Source organism: Elephas maximus, chromosome 4 (genome assembly GCF_024166365.1).
Source record: "Elephas maximus indicus isolate mEleMax1 chromosome 4, mEleMax1 primary haplotype, whole genome shotgun sequence".
In the NCBI taxonomy this organism is placed as follows: Eukaryota; Metazoa; Chordata; class Mammalia; order Proboscidea; family Elephantidae; genus Elephas; species Elephas maximus.
In genome coordinates this window covers 34,540,171-34,557,450 of record NC_064822.1, presented here as the reverse complement: position 1 = coordinate 34,557,450, position 17,280 = coordinate 34,540,171, and the positions used below count along the sequence as shown (strand labels likewise).

At 42.7% G+C, this 17,280-nt stretch overlaps 1 protein-coding gene across 2 annotated transcripts; it reads right to left on the bottom strand.

The window, feature by feature from the left end:
- Positions 1-2,225: 2,225 nt before the first annotated feature.
- SKIDA1 (SKI/DACH domain containing 1) lies at positions 2,226-6,132 on the bottom strand. 2 transcript variants are annotated; one of them, XM_049885224.1, is made up of 2 exons: positions 6,051-6,132; positions 2,226-5,167 (listed from the first exon to the last, which is right to left on the bottom strand). In XM_049885224.1, the coding sequence occupies exon 2, from the start codon at positions 5,052-5,054 to the stop codon at positions 2,334-2,336; it is 2,721 nt and encodes a 906-aa protein (XP_049741181.1). In that variant the 5' UTR covers positions 5,055-5,167; positions 6,051-6,132; the 3' UTR covers positions 2,226-2,333. The 2 variants fall into 2 exon arrangements, with proteins under 2 accessions (XP_049741181.1, XP_049741182.1); XM_049885225.1 differs by lacking the exon at positions 6,051-6,132 and adding an exon at positions 5,265-5,279 and having other exon boundaries at positions 2,226-5,164.
- Positions 6,133-17,280: the final 11,148 nt, after the last annotated feature.

Here is a 17,280-nt window from a genome sequence, read left to right as displayed (position 1 = left end):
TTTGAACTTTCTTGACTTAGCAGTAATTAAAGAGTAGAAATTACAGTCTTGCAGTGTGTATATGTCACACTTTTTACAGATTGATTTTTCAGGACAATGCACTGCAACCCAAATTCTATATTGTCTTCCAAATAAGAAAGAATTCAGACTGAGAAGCCAACTGTTCAGTTTTCTGTGGCTTTAACTGTAACATGTACTGGTCTTTGGAATTATATTATAAACATGAATTCAAGGATAACATCCCCAAATTTTTGCTGTGACTATACCTACCAATCCAATAAAAAAGGATTCAGTGAACCTACATCTGGCAACATTCAAGAAGGAAAGGAAGGGAGGTAGTTCAAAGCATCTGTTTACTCCATCCAAATGTATTTGGATGCAGGTATTCTCAGCCTCTGTCCTTTACAATAAGAGGAAAACCACAGAGCATATACAGCAATTAGGGCTGAGACCATCCAGATCTATCTGAAACATTTATAGACAAAAGAAAGTTTCAAAGGGAGTAGGAATTAAAAGGTTAAGGGGAGAAAAAAAAAAAAAAACAGACTGAATTTCTATGAGAAACAGTGACTTAAATTCACATAGTAAACATTTCATTGGTGTTTTGTTTTGTTTTGTGATTTATGATCTATAGATGCAACTTCTTAGGTTTAAGATGGCAAGGATCTGAGATGCATAATTTGTCAGACTAGGGAGGATGGAACAACAATTATTAGATTCAAGTTTCATTAAAATAACACTGATCTCTGCTTGAATTTCTTAAACCTGAAACTTTTTTGCCCTGATTCGTAACCAGTTTGTAAAGTTTTGTTGCTGTTGTTGTTGTTTAGGAAGAAATCCACCAGTGTTTTGCACAGAACCTGACTGACCTCATCACATAGTATTACAACAAAACACTACATCCCATAAATGCATTTCTTTCAAGCAAAAACATTACAAGTGAAAATGTCAACAAAACCATTCATTCCTGTTAGCCGTTCTTCAATCTGGAATAAGTAGAAATGTATGGAACCAGAAATTTTAAACAGTGTTTTTAATTGAAAATAAAGCTAAAGCATGCTTTTCAACAGTGCACATTTCCATAATTTTGATTTACTGCTCCCATCAACACGACATAGTACACCAGCATGGCCCTTACCAAGGGCTAGACCCTAGCCATCTGCATGTTGAACTAGTTTGATTTTAAGTGCAAATATAGATAGTCACCTCTGATTGTCACTTGCAGTAGAAACTCTCCTGCTCTGTACACAGGATGGTCTGAAAACAGAAGTTTAGAGAGATGCAGAAAAAGTAAAAGATAATAAAGTCCAAATGCCTGAGGTCTGGTACCAAAAAGCCCAGAAATAACGGTTATTTTTCATTTGGGGTATTCTTACTACTTTGACCTCTCATTTTATTTTTCTTGGTTGTATTTACTGCTTTGCCAGTGTGAAGAGTTAAATCATAAAATATTCTGCTATTAAGAGAAATATTTTAATTGTTTTTGCAAGATTGAGGAGTCATGTTCAGACCACAAGGTAAGCAGGACAATAGTGAATAAGAGTTACCTTATTTAAAGCCTTTGGGTGAGAACACAAAAAGGACTTTTCCAATTGCAAGGGGTGGCTGTAAAAGTAAAATGACTTTACAAAAAAAAAAAAAAAGCAATTCCATATTTTTTTACTCAGTATATATGAGGCAGCTTTTACCAGCATTCAAGGACTCACACCCCAATCTTTCGGCTCAAAAAAAAAAATCCCAAAAGTTAAGTGCAACTACTCTTGGAGAGAGGATAAGGGGAATAAAAAGGAAAAGATACCCCACAAACAAGAGCTCCAGAAAAGAAGATTTTGGGCTCAAGGAAACTTCTTGCTACTTCAGTGTGTAACCATGAAACTTAACAAACTTTCACTGAATTAACAGTTACACTTTCAGGTCTGAAATCTAGTGCATAAACTTAATGGCTCATTGTAATATTTATTATTCAACCTTTTGACATTTATTTGTAGCAGTTGAATTGAGGTACCCGGTGCATTATTAGCACTGAAACAGTAAAGTGTTCCAGCTCTACCGTAATAACTGAGTTTTACTTGAGTCTTTAGCCTGAAGTAGTCTGTGGAATGTAAACCAACCCTTCTCCCACCCCACCCCCACTCTACTAAAAAAAAAAAAAAAAAAAGAAAGAAAAAAAAACTCAATGGAAAAAAAAATTAATCCGATTTCTGTCTTCAAAATGTGATAAACCAGGACTCCAAAAGGGGTGTAACACATTAATGGGCTTGTACAAACCATCCTGTGCAGTTTACAACAAAAGGAAGGTAATATGGTTCAAGAAAATATCTTCCAAAACATTTTTATGAATTAAATTTCCTGAACTTGTGACTAGGTGGAAGAGGTATTGCAGAACCGCCCAGCTGCCATTTCCATATAGGATGGGCCTTGTGAGGAGGTTGGGAATCCTTAGTGGTGTTTAAGGAATACGCCGGCCACAAATCCCCATCCTTCCCAATAATGAGTGATGGTGGACAAGGAAAATTTGCCATGAAATTAAATGGCCTTTTCACTGCTGATGCTACATTGCTGGCTACCTTTTTGCGTCTGTTTATAACTGTAAAATCATCCAGTGTTCCTTCATGTGTCTCAGTTTTACCTGTAGGACGAGGGCTTCTAGCTGATTTCAAATTTGGTTTGACTGGAGGTGTCTGAAGTACAGGTCGCTTTCCCAGTACTAGTGTCCGGTAATTTTTTCTTACCCTGGCACCAAATTTATATTCCCCATCCTCAGGTTTTGGAGAACCTAAAGTGCATGAAAGGCCCTGACTCTGAGCCAGTTGATTTAAGGAAGGAGTTTCTTTTTCAGGGCATGCAAAACCTTCCTTGGCTGTGGTTAACAAGGTGTCCTCCTCTTTACTTTCAGTCACACTGTAAAACTCACCCTTTGTATCATTGCACTCGCACTTTAGCTTATTTGTGATAAGGTCAGGTTCATATTCTTCATTAGCACTACTATCTTCTACTTTGATTTTAATATTGTGCAGAAATGGCAATGTCTTGTCGTCTGTGTCAGTGCACAGATTCTCGGCTTTAGTTGCTGCTGCATCCACCTCCGGATCAGTTTGCAAAGAGGGCAAATCCGCAGCAAATTCAGCACAATGAGGGATTTTGGAATCTTTTTCTGAGTTTGCTGCTGCTCCTGAAGAATCATTATTTAAGAACCTAGCAGCTATTGTGTTGTTATCTGCACAGGGTGTAGTAGGAGTTGCTCGTAGGCATTTCCTAGCCTCTCCGAGTATTCTTTGTTGTGGAAATGCATTGTTTGTCTTTGGGCTAGGTGAAGAGGCTCCCTCCGTCAGGCAGTTAATTGTCAGGTCAGTTCTCTTTACAGTACTGGAAATTTCAGAGTGTGGGAATGTAATCTCAGATACCCTATCGTTCCTTATCTCTGCGAAACAACTCCCCATGCTGGCCGGGCAGTACACCGGAGACGCTTTGGAGGCCCAGCTCTGCATATTCCACTCCTCCGGCGACTCCGCTTTGACACTACTCTTGAGGTCGGGAGGTCTGCCTGCATCCTCGAAAGCAGCGGGTTTGGTTGCAGCGGCGGCAGAGGCCAGATGGTACAAGAAGTTGGCCTGCGCCTGCATGCTGGGAGGCTTGCAGAAGCTGGTGCGCCTGAAACGGATGCTCTGCACTGACACTTGGCTGGAGCCGGAGCTGGAGTCCGACTCCGAGGACGAGTCCTCCTCCTCCGAGCTGACTTCACTGGAGTCCGAGGCCCCACTGCCCCCCTCTTCCTCTTCCTCCTCCTCTTCCTCCTCCTCTTCCTCCTCCTCCTCTTCCTCTTCCTCCGAGGACACAGAGTTGCTAGAACTGGACAAACTGGAGCCAAAATCCGAGTCGTTGGCGGCATGGTCCGAGTAGGAGCTGGACTCAGAGTCGCTGCTACAGCTCTCGGGAAAGCTGCCCAGATGAGGCTGTGGCCGGTGGTGGTGAGGGGGGTGGTGATTCTGCTGCGACTGCTGGGCCCGATGGTGGTGGTGGTGGTGGTGGTGATGGTGGTGGTGGTGGTGATGGTGGGGAGGCGGGCAAAAGCCGTTGACCAGATGAAACCTCTCCAGGCAAGTGGCCCCGGCGGCCGCCGCCGCCGCCGCAGCAGCAGCCGCCTTGGCTTTGTAGGACCTGGGCAGCAGCAGCAGGCGCCGAGCGCCGGCGTGGGGCGCAAGCAGGCAGTCCTTGGCGCCCGCGCGCTTGCGCTTGCACGGGTAGGTCAGGCTCCCCGGCCCTCCAGCGCCCGCTGCGGTCTTGGGCTGGGGCCCGGCCGCAGACGCCTGGTAGTAGGCGGCTGCTGCTGCAGCGGCGGCGGCAGCGGCAGCTGCGGCTGCAGCGGCTGCGGCGGCGGCCGGGTGCTTGCTGCACAGCAGGCTCCGAAAGTACGCTGGCTCCGGGTGGAAAGCGACGTAGTTTCCCTGGAGCGGGGCAGTTTCATAGTTTAGAGGGGGTTTGCAAGGCGAGCGCACGATTTCCGGGTAGTGCGACCCCGGGTATTTGCTAAAAATCTGAGGTAGATGAGCGGCGGGGCGCGCGGCGGCGGCGCCGGGGCGCGGGGACTGCGCGCTGATTGGCAGGGGTCGCGCGGCTCCACTCAGGCCCCGCCAAAGTTGGTGCTTGTCCTTCCAAAAACTCGGGCGGGGGCTGGCGGCGGCGGCGGCGGCGCGCTCTGGCGGCGGCGCCTGTGTGGCCAGGGCCCGGCCGACCCTCCTGCGCTTGGTCTTGAGCACGCGCTCGGTTTTGCAGGAGGTGTAGAGCGCTTCCACGTCTTCCCGAGAGATGAGCGTGCATTTGGCGGCGTGGAAGGCGATGCTGTTGATCGCCTTCAGTTTCCTCAACTCCTCCAGATCGCAGTGGTGCTTTTTCACTTTCAGATGATCCATGCGCTTGTGCACGGTTGTCCTCGGGATGTTTTTCAGCAGATCCGTGAAGACTTGGGAGAGGGCAAACATTTGCTTTCCTTTAATGATGAGGTAGCCGAGCCTCACGCCATCCACCTCTTCAAAACCTGACTTCAGGTCTCCCATCTCGGGCACTAAATGATCCCCACCATGTGCAGTAAATATATACGTGACGCATACATACACATATATGTATGTTAATCCTCCGCCAGATGCTGCGTGTGTCTCAAGGCATCCTGCTAATAAAATAACAAAGACTGTTATTCCGGGAGAAGGGAGTGCCAAACTCTCGGCAAAATTATTGGGGGGGAAAAAAACCCATGAAATTACACTGACTTGATTCTTGCTTTTTTTTTGGTTTTCGTTTTTTTAAAAAAGAGGGAAAAAACCATCCGGCTTCTGATCTGCCAGTGTGTTGGTCTAAGTCCCCGATGCAGATCAGTACCTGGGCCCTTCTATTCCTTCCTTCTCCATTGGAGCACTATGATAATGGAATGTGAAAGGAGAAAGAGAAAAGAAATGCAGCTGCTATTCCCGCCGCTGCTTTAGCTACAAATAAAATGACAGAGTGAAGTGAGCTCGTCCGGAGACACCTTCATCAATTAATTCCCCTAAAGCCAGCGCTGATTGGACACTCCTGACAGGTGATGCAATAAAAATTGATATTCCACCCCTTCCCCCCAAAATCTCCCACTAATTAGCATACCCTTATACTGCCACCTCCCCTCCCAAAGTAAATAATACAGTCGGTATATAAATCTTTCCATTAAACTATCGGAGCTCAGAAGCAGCTTGACTCACAGACTTCATCAGAAGCAGTGTGTGTACGCTTAAAAAAAAAAACACGTATATTCGCCTTTAAAGGAATATTGCCTATTTTTTTTGCTTTATTTGCATTTTACCGACACAGCTATTATCATTTCAAAGGAAAGAGATTTTTAAAACATTTTCAAGCCTAAAAGATATACCCCACCCCCTTTTTCTTTGGAAAATGGAGCTTAAGCGAAAATGTGCAGAACAGCTAAATGTGCAGAAGAGCTTGGTATTTCCCTTATGGGAGTGGGGGAGACCGGCTGGGAGCTCCAAAGTTAAACCCGCGCGTTGAACCACCCCAACACTTACGTTTTGAATTTCTCTCGATTTTCCTTTTTTTCTCAAATGCCTTTTTACAATCAGACACAAAGTTATTTGGCCAAGGAAGCAGTTCAGGGCTCCAGCTCCGAAACACTGTACAATTCAACTGGATTTCGGTTCTCTGCTATGGGGGGAGGAGGTAGTTTCACGTCAGACTCATAACAAAGCATAGATAAGCCAGAAATGTGTACACTTTTCACAATTAACCGGGCTGGGTTGTAGGCAGAATCCTCCTAGAGTCCCCAGCACAGCCTTTGCCAGGGTCCTGTTCTAGACAGGTCAGAATTCCAGGCAGCAGATTGCTTCTGCAGGCAGCAAAGAAAAGAAAATGTAAAACACCCTAGGTGCTTCCAGAGGTTTTACGTAATAATGATGGAAAAAAAAAAGTGCTGATGTACGGTGCAGGCTATTTCAGTGGTCCATGATGCTTTTGGTTGGTAGTTTAAATGAATCTTCCACAACTCCCCCCCCCCCTTTTTTTTTCCATGAAAGCCAAGCATCTGCTTTAAAAAATCACTTGGGATGAATAGCAATACGGTTTAACCTCTTTTTAGTCAAATCAAGGCACATTTTGGTGTCATTTCCAGGGATATCCAGAATATTGCCAAATGAGAGCAAGGGTCTTCCCAGTCGCATTACCACGATCCCAAGGCGGTTTGTTGGCTGCTTTGCAAAATTCGGCAAAATCTTCTTAACTGTCCGACGTTTGCAACTACAGCATAAATGCAACCCAGGCATTTATATATTTCCTTGTTCCTCCAAAAATAGACACATCCGTGTGGCTAAAAGAATAAACGGATATTTCTGAGGCTGCAAGAAAAAAAATTGTACAATATTTTTTTTCCTTCTAATTCAAAAGTTCCAGCTTCTCCTGCTCTGGTCTGGCTAGCATGAGCAGGTATGGCTCAAAAAAAAAAAAAAAAAAAAAAAAAAAAGGCAAAAACTGAGGAATTAGACATACAGAAAGGTAGTTTGCTTGATAAGACGAAATCTCGGCCATAGTTCCCCACCCCCACCCCCTGCCTCTTGCATTTTCCCAGGAATTCTGAAGAGAATTGGGAATTTCAAGAAGTGCATCCGGAAATTAAGGAAGTCTATTTAAGAGTCTGTAACTCAGGAGGCTGGGATTTGAAGAGTCAGCCCTGGACTACTGTTGCACTCAGCACAGATGTAATCGCCGCTCTTCAACTTAATCAATGTGTGTACAAACCGCGATGTCTAGTTCTTGCCTTTGAAATCTAAGGCTAGCATTTCCATCCAAGAAATCAGAGCTACAGCAAATTACATTTTTGTCCCTTGAATGAGAGAAGGATCATTGAATGGATCTCGTGATATTTCAGGCTTTAAACGTAACCGAGAGGCAGCAATGAACAATGCCTCGTCACAGCTAATACCATCCACCGAGTTGGCTTTCTTTTGCATCTGGATCTATCACACCGCGTTTTTCTCTTTCACTTTCACAGGAGGCAAAATGCAAAACCTTTAAGCAGAAAGCAAAGTTTCGAGGAAAAGCAGATGCTGGTGTTTGTTTTTTAAAGTAGAATGACCAGAGTCTTTCTATTGCCAGCGACAATAATGTTTTAAAATTCCTCCTGATGCACTTATATACTGCCAGCCCTCCTTCCTCCCACCCTCACCCCCGCCCAGTTCCCCTCCCCCAGCTTTAAGATTTAGACCAAAGAGTCAAAGAGCCCAGAAACTGTAAACTCAGAAAAAGCCTTTGAGAAGACATTGCAAAAGGTTGGGTAGACCGTCCTTTTTTGCCAGGTAGTTTCAGTTGTCCTTGATTCCTATTTAGATTTACAGACACACACAAACTCACTCCCCTGCTCCCCCTGCACATGGCACCGTGATTTAGTAACCATTTCAAAATTACCTTCTTTTCCCCTCCCTTCCTCGTTCAACCGTTAAAATACCCAGAATATTGGTAGTTTTAAAAACTAGTAGAATATTATATTCTTTTTTTTTTAAAAAAAATTAAGATACAATCTGGTGGGTCAAGTAAAGAAAAATAAAGACCAGGAGACTTGGGAAATACGTCTACAAAACTACATATGTGAGTATCTCTGAACATGTACTCAGACACCTTTACACATAAACATTTTTAATACTCCTATTACTCATCTTTCTTCTTGTCTAATACGTTCTTTTGTTCCTTTAACTTCCTATGGGTGTGTGTGTGTGTGTGTGTGTGTGTGTGTGAGGGAGAGAGAGAAGGCGCGTTCTTGTGTGCGCGCGCGCACACACACATAACATGACAGACAGCTTTCTTGTAGCCATCAGCACACATTTCGTATCCGGGGTCTTCTCTAGGCACATTGGGGGTCGATCCCGATAAAAAGAGCTAGCAGAGGCCCCTGAGCGCTCACACATGAAAGGCAGGGGACTTTAAAGATGGATTTGCATGCACACAGGGGATTTCGATCAATAGCTACCAACATTTATGGCTTAGATTATTAATGTGAAAGCTAGCCAAAAGAATGGGGATGAAAAATTAAAGGTGTCTGTTATCAATTATGCTTAAAGTTATGCAATAATTTACTTACTCTCCCTGGATGGGCAGGTCCAGATGTATAAAATACTATTTCTCAAAAGCCAGGGGGTTTCTTTGAAAATTTTCTTGACCATGTCAGCCACCTCTACAACCAAAGATAAACGCAATTCAGATGATGGGCTCTATTCAAATTCTTTTTTAAGGAAAAAAATCTATTAACAGCTATATTTCTTAAATATGCATACCTATGTGAATGGATGTGCTCAAATCAACATTTGTGTGTATATCCATCTCTGTGGGTCCAGGAAATCACTTATTGTGAATTTAGGCAGATATATATGCACTGAGTTTGTTAATTAAATGTGATTATTTACTCAGTGAGGACTGCATAATCTACATGCTATAGTAAAAAGTATTTGAGCTTCGAAAACAAAGCTGCTTGCTAAAGGAAAATCCTTTCTAGCAAATACAGATAGAAATATATTCTTAATGTCCGCTCACTTCTCCATTTATTGTAAAAATTCAGCACTTTCAGTTTTTAAAGGGATGGGCTGTGAAGATATGAACATATTTGTCTTGACTTATCCCATATGAATAGGCTAAATTTACCTTTAGATGTTCTGTTTTGATTTATTTTCACTGTGTTTTATTTTTAAATACCATTCCAATTCAGTCTGACCTCTTTCCTCTGGAGCGAAGTAATGCACACGGCATTTACAGTCTTTTAAATGGTTAGCTGGGAAATGCAATAGCAATTTGCAGGAGTAGTTTACTAATGGGGGAAGTTCTTTTGAAAACCTGAAGGAAAACCTAAGAGTACTTTTGCATTTCTACACTACAACTGTCATATAATTAAAGTATTGAAGAGCATTAAAATAATCCTTTTCCTTCCAAGCTTTCAGCCATACATACATAATTTAACTGAGAATCAATCCCCACCATCACTACCTCCACCTAACTCTTCACCATATACATTTGTTTAGTGATCGCTCCGCACATTTCGTTCAAAGTGATTCCAAACAGAAAAGAGTAAGAAACATCACAAAGGCCTCAACAATGTAAGTATACTAGTAGGAAGAATAAAAGAAGCCCCTTGCACTGCTAACCAAAAGTAGCTATAATGCTTGTAACATAACAAAAATCTAAAATAATAATATAATTTAAAATGTCTTGTATGGCTAAATCCTTCTTGTATCCTGACTTGAGGATATTAGACTATAGAATCTTGTGTGACAGTCAAAAGTTCCTTAGCTAAAATTATCTAGTGTTACACTTTCTCTGCTTTTTAGAGGGGGAAATGGGAATGAAGGAGGAAGAGATGGCTAAATTAAGGAATAACTTAAATTATAATTTAGTATATTGTCCTTAATTTTTTTCTTTTTGTCTCGTCCAAACAAGTCAGGGTGAGTCTCCAAATGGGCCCATCCTTCTGTTCTTAGGCTTTGAAAAATCCTGTTTTTAACAGAAGTTGGAGACACAGAGTATATGCCATGTTGTTTACTGACCCATAATCAAAATGTGGTGACCTCCTACCCTTTTTTTGCCCCCTGACCCATCTAGAATTCAATGCAGCCTTTATAAATTTGCAAATCCTTGGAGGTAAAGGGGTTTTTGTAAGGCTTTGTTCTGAGAAAGTCCTAAGAGTGTGTTTTCTAAAGTAGACAAAGGTAAAGCAACAAACCTTAGTAGACAAGATTTTATACAGGTGAGCAATAGACAGCTCTTTAGATAGCACATATTGCAAGCTAAAAAGCACTTATAAATATAGGAGAAAAGAAGGTTATGGATTATATCAAATTAGAGTGTGGTACAAATCACTTTCATGATGTAAGAAACGGTTAGGTCACAATCCTCCTGCTTTCTTCATTTCCAGGGGCTGTGGGGGACCCTAGTGAGCAAGTAAGGAGAGGGGGTGGAAAAGACAGAGAGGAAGGAGGGAGGAAGGGAAAGAGAGAAAGAAGGGGATGAGACCTGATCTGAATCTACAGGCGCATTCTCTTATCTTTCCTGATATCAGCGAGTTTAAAGGACACCATAATTATGATGCTGATAAAACAATGCCTGCTTATGTGTGCTGAATAAATAATGTTTACAGCTCAAGAATCTTTTAATTCCAATTAAACGCTATCAAAGAAAAGCCACTTTTCCTACTGCAACCGCCTTTCCCCCCAATTATCTTGTTTTATTGAAGTATTTGCCTATGAGACACAAGGACCTTTCACAACTGATCCTGAACGTAAAAAATCTGAGAAAGTAGGGTTCAAAGTTGATATATTAAATAATACACAAATACCAAGAAACACAATTTATTTGGATTGCCTAAGTTTTTGTTTATTTTACACAAGGGCCAAATGTGTAGAAACTGAAGTGATGACACTAAGTGTTGAGGCCTACCTATGGGCTGCTGAAGCCATACTGAAACTCTGAGCACCCATGAGGGGAGAAAGAAAAGACAAAACATGAAGGGCCTGGCAGTCCCTGGAAAGGGAATCCTCTGGTTCTGTTCCCCTGGCCTCAGCCCAAATCCTTCTAGGAGCACTGGAGCCAATCGCTGTCTTCCAATGCTGCAGCTACTGGGAGCACACAAAAAAGCCGGGGATCAAAAAAATCCCAAGTTCGCCTTTATGGATACACAGTATCATTTCATATTCATGACTTCAGCAAATCACATCATAATCAGATTTAAACAAGCTTTGGGCAGTAATGCCCATCAGGCTGGGCACTAAACACTGACGGTATAACACACTAATCAGAAAATTCACTTTTTTATTTTTGATCCATAGTGTGAAAATTAAATCTTTTAACTTTGAAAAGCTCATTTTCCCTTCTGAGGCCAAATTTTACACTAGTAAATTTCAAATGAATGCCCCTCTTTACGTCGTTCCACAACATTATAATTCAAACTCTATTTCCTGCCTGTCTCTGTCCTGGTAGTGTTTTGTTCTTGTTTTTTAAAAAACACATGGCACAACAAACGCATGTAAAACGCGCTCATTCCGTTAAATGCCGATACAAACCTACCTTTCACTCCATCTGGCTAAGTAGCGCGTTGCTAAGTATAAACTTAAAAAAAATACTTTCTTGGAAGAAATATTTAATATTTCTTGGCAAATTTCATTCGGTGATGTGGTGCAAAAATACAGTGGTAAAATATTTCATGGTATTTGTTAAGTTTTCTGGATAGTTGTAGGCCCCTTTGCTTTTGAAAGTTTAGAGCTCCAATACCCTCAATTCTACTGGCAGAATTAGGATGGACTTAGAGGGTCCTAAACGTGACCGATTCACTAAGGCGGGGGGCTACAGCTTGCAGCAACGTGCTCGGCAACTTAATCCTACGCTAAAAGAGGGCAGAAAGCGAAAAAGAATGGAATACAAACTCTCCCGACATTCGTAGTTACTTTCAAGGTGGATTGTGTATTTTAAGGCTGATGGGAACGTCTGGTTTTTGGAGCAAAAAGAAGAGAAGGTAAGTGTTTGTCCTTCTATCCGCCAGTTCGTAGAGAAACAATGAAAGAACAAAGGGAACCACTTCTCCATCTGAACATTTTCTGACTCTCCCTCCGTTTCAAGCCAAAAAGATTGCGAGAGGATTCGCTTTACTTTACCTTGAGTAGTTGTCGCTAGGGTCGTTGAACTAAGAATGAGAAAAAAGTTCAGCGGCAGTGTAAATATGGACTAAATAATAATAAAAGCTTGCTGTGGCGAATCTCCACAGCGCCAACCGCAGCAACTTACAGCCGAAGTTGCTAAATGCATGAAGGCAAAGCCCAAGAAATAAGCTTTACATACCAGATTTCTAACTTAGTTATTTACATAGCCTTTCTTGCTGTTTGAAGGGGGTTTTTACTCGCACAACGTATAGGTAGTGTTTATAGGAAGAGAGGAGTGTACAATTTAGGTCGCAAAACGATCTCTATTGCTGCTTGGAAAATAATTTAAAAAAGGGAAAGGGGATTCAAGGATTGACGCTACCGTTTGCTAATAGAAGAAATGGCAGCTGTGGCTGCGAAAGGAGAGGAATTCGTATTTAAATGTATTCGCTTTCGGGTACGCTGGTTACCGGCAAAGTCTGCCTTTGTGGGTCTGTGTGGCTGAATGAGTGACTGAGTGCCGTCGGCATTTTATAAATGGATCCAGTGTGGGGGGGAGCCCCCCAAACCGTCGAGCACAGGAAACATGAGTTTTTACTGCCCCCCCCAGCAGCAACCAAGCCCTCCTCGACCCCACCCCAAAATCCGTATATTACCTGCCCTGTTACAGTGACACATGTTTATGTTTATAGTCCCGGTTTGTAGTAGTGTCAAGAGCCGCAGCAAAAGGAGGGGGAGGAGAGAGGAGAGAGGAGAGAGGAGAGGGAGGAGTAAATGCAACCACCCCCACTTGTTGTTAAAGCAAATTTACTGCGTTATTGCAAGCCGTGTAAGGGGGGCTGGGAGGAGAGTTGAGAGGAAGGGTAGAATTGGGATGAGTGTTGGTAATGGAAGGGGGTGGGGTTAGGAGATCCGAGATGGAACTACCCTCGCCAGCAGCTCGGGAAAGCAGCTCGGTCAATAGGGGACCGCGCTGGCTCGGTGGAAGAAAAAAGGTTCCTCCCGCTCTTTGCGTTCACATAGGGGGCTCGGCACGCCGGGCTCCAAAGCCCTGACCTCTGACCCCGGCTCCTCTCCGCGCTCTCCCGGTGCAGCGCGGCCACTTTTTACCCAGGATCCCTCGCGCGGGCCGCGCTCGTGCCGAGCTCGAGTCTTTCCTAATCCTCCATTCCCCGATTTCTATCCTCTCCTCCCCCACCGCCAGCCCCAGGGGAGGATTCTCCGGCAGGGAACCCCCGCCCCACCCCCACCCCGGGAGCGGGGCTGAGTGGCCCGAGTGAGGCCGGGTGGGGCGGGGAGTGCAGAGCAGGGCCTCCCCTGCCGTGCCGGGCCTTCGGGGGGAGCGAAGGGGAGCAGAAGGGAGGGGGCCCAGCTGCCCGGCCCCGCTGCCCAGCCCGAGGCCTGGACCTGTTGACTGCTATTGGTCCACTTCGTCCCGCGCCCTCTCCTCTCCCTGCCCACTACAGCCCCAGCTCTTTTGAGGAAACTTGGGGAAGAAATAAGGATGGCTCCTTTCTTCCGCCTTCCTCCAATTTAATTTTTTTTTTCCTTGGGGGATGAAAAAGCAAACTGATTTCATCCGTTCTCCCGTCTTTTTTAAAAAAAAAGTATCGTAATGCGCGTACCCACTGCCTTTCCAGTCCCGATTATTAAAAACCTTCTCGTTCAAATTTCCTCAGACCAGTTCCCCCTGCCCATAGCCTGAGGGCCCTCACTGCCCCCGCTCCGCCTCCCCCCGCCTGGCCCGCTTCGTCTCCAGCGAATTGTGTTGCTTTTCTTTCCTAGTAGCTCCCTCGTCCACGTTCCACTTCTTTTTTTTTTTTTTTCGTCTCGGGAGGCGTAAGATAAAACCTCTGATTTGCTGCGTGCTGCCGGACACATTTTGTGCCCCCTCGTCAATATGCTGTTGATGGAGAGTTTTAAAATAACAGGATTTAAAGGAGGAAGTAAAAAGAGAGGAGATAGTTTTCTCGGTTTTAGACGACATACATAGGTTGTAAAATCTTAAAATACTAGACCTATTTAGGGTTAAAGGTTTTTATTGAATTTCCTTCTAGATTTCGGGTTTCCTGGGGAATATCTTCCTGAAGGAAATAAATCAACTTAAAATGGAAGTGAGACTTCTCAGCCACTTAAAAAATTTAAAAATAGGTTAGCAAAATAGCGGGAAGGCTGCCACAGCGAAAGCTGGAGGAAGCGCCTCGCTGTCGCAGTCAAAGGAAGCGCGCGGGCGAGCGGCGGAGCAAGCGCTGCGCCAGGGCCGCGCCGCTCCGGAAGAAGGCGGGCGGCGGCCAGTGCGAGCGCGAAAACGCCGACGGGGAGGGCCACGGATGGGCGGGGGCTGGGCGCGCAGCCGGCTCAGCGGAGGAAGCTGGAGCAGGGCTCCGCTCGCCCAGTCGCCCCCATTGTTCGGGTCTCACGCTGCTGTTAGCCCAGCGCGTCCTTCCCGAGGGAGGGGTCCTCGGCCCAAATCGACCCCCGCCCCCATCTCCCCGAACTCAAAGGCTCGGGCCGGGTCGGCGCGGCAAGTTTTATTATCTGACTTGGCCAGCTAGAGGTTCCCAACCTTGCAGAACGGAGGCTTTAAAACGTGCTGCTAAATTGAAGGAAGCTGGGCACACATTAAAAGAAAAGGGAACGCGATATAAAGTTTTTTTAAAGTGATAACTATGTAGAGACAAATTGAACTTTTTTTTTCCGGATCCAGGGAAGTTAGGGTGTATTATATAATATTTTAAGTATCTTTAAATGTATGGAATCCAAAATGAATATCCGGGTTCAAAGGAGTTCGGAAAAGCACGTTTCGCTGTCCTACTCAGCTGTTGTATACAAGAAGTCTAAAAAAGAAGGGCTGAGCTAGCCCTAACAAAAACAGGCTTGATTTCTTAATAACAAATGCATTTTCAAAATTTTCAGAAGGGAAAAGCGTTTAATTTTCTTTTAAACCACATTTTGAAAACAAATAATTACAACCCACCTAACGAAACTCTGCTAGTTTTCCTTTGTGAGGCTTGTAGAAAAAACATTCTGCCAAACAGTTTTTAAAAATTAAGATTTCCAACAAGTGCTCGCGAGTCTTGTGCACAAGACCAAAGTCATCGTGCGTGAAAGTTCACGAAGAAATAATTTTAATCGTGTGGCCCAAAGCTTTCTAGGGCTAGAGAGTAATTTCGACTTGGATTTATAATTCAGTTTGTGGAAATTCTTCCTGAAATACCCATTTTAGTCTGTGTACTGTAATATGCAGCACTGTTTCCCAGGGTGGATTTTTAAAAACCGATTAGAATTGATCTCTAATGGAATATAATATTTACACGTCATCATGAAAACATCATTTGACAAGAGTTTTGAATTACAAGAAAGAGGTTAACAGATGATGTTCATAAATACCATTTCTTTGAAAAGACCCCTAAAGAGTCAGTTTAAGGTAGTGGTGCTTGTGATTTTACATTTGAAATGCTGTAGAAGTTGTCTGCATTTGTAACAACACTTTGATTTTGCCGGTCACCTTTTGAAACTTGCCTTTCCTCATAGAAATCATTCAGTTATTTCGAAGTAAAGGAGAAATTCTTATACAAGAAATCATTTGAGGCATAACTATGGATAGGTTTGAACAGAAAAAAAAATGGGCTTTGAAAATTAAGTATTCTCAATCTGTTCTTTTCCTTTCCACACTCATCCTCCTATAGTTCCCCTCCCCCAAAAAACTACTTGAATTCAATTTACATTTATTTATAAGCCTTTTAGTATTTCCAATAGCTTTACGAATTTATCTGCTATGTAGTTGATAGTAGAATGTGAGTCTTTTTACATCTTTTACTGTTTCAGGCTTCTTTTTTCATTTAAAGAAAAAAAAACATATTACAAATCATGATACACTGTGAGAAAAACAACAAGGGGGTGGTAAAGAGGGTATGAATGGGGGTGGAGACTGAGAGGGACATGTAGCATTCCTAGTCAGTCTTTACTACACCTTTTTTAATTTTTATGTCATTATATTTTCCACTTTTACTTGCACCAAGGAGCACTGCTTTTTTTAATTGGGGTGAAGTGCCACTATATTAAAATTACCTACATCCTCACTCCTAAGTGCCACAGTGAAGTAAAACTGACAAAAAATGATCTGGAGCTTGTGTGTTTAATTCGTCAGGAATGTTAAGCTTCATAAGATTCACCCTATGGGGTCATGTTGGTCCTTGGTATTGTTACTGTACAATTTCAAGGGGTAAATATACACATTATAAATTTTTAAAATCTCAGATGTACTAGACAGTTTATTAATGGAAGGAATTAAAAAACTGAATTTGTCAGTCTCATTCTGGGACACAATGCAGTTAATTAACATATTCTTGGGCTTGTTTCTGGATTTGCTAAGCAGTGGCCCCTTTCAGAAAGGAAAATATTTAAATTTAAAAAAATGACCTTTTTTGGTCAAAGTAGTCTTTAGCAACTACTTTAATTCCTTTTTTCCCCCCCTTAGTCCAAGATATGTTTCATTTCTTTCATGGTTCTCTTCCATTTCAAAACTTGATTTTCCTCTTTTCCATATCCAGAATCTTTTCCCTTAGATAGCCTTATTGTATCGATAAAGACACAGAAATATATCACTTTAATCACACTTTAAGAGAAATGCAAATCTTAAGTGTCAGTAGAAAACTGGGAACCTGGACTTCACAATCCCACTCTTCCATTATATGGATGGTTTCCTGAAAAGTCAAAGTGTAACACCTTTAAGTATTGTTACATCATGGAAAAAAAATAGCCCAACTCTGGAATGTTCCTGGGATTTATGTAACACCCAAAAGATCTGAAGGCAGCTTTTATATATTATTTTTCTATTGGTAATTACATGGTGTTTTACCCAAAAATGTAAATACAACCAAAAGATATCAATTTAATTGCAAAAGGAATGGCTCCGAAGACAAACACAAGATTAACCAAACCAAACCTCTAAAGTAAATATTAGGCCTTTATTCTTAAAAAGATTTATTTAGATTATATACAATTTAAATTTTAGAATTACCTAACTAAACTTTCCAAAAATTAACTGTATCTAACAATATTAATTATGATTGATTGTAAGTTACAGTCTGTTCTGTAATAAAATTATTACTTTTGCATGAAAGGTGGTTAA

What these genes read in the sequence shown, in the direction of transcription:
- SKIDA1 (XM_049885224.1), bottom strand. Translation starts at nt 5,054, where the DNA reads ATGGGAGACCTGAAGTCAGGTTTTGAAGAGGTGGATGGCGTGAGGCTC.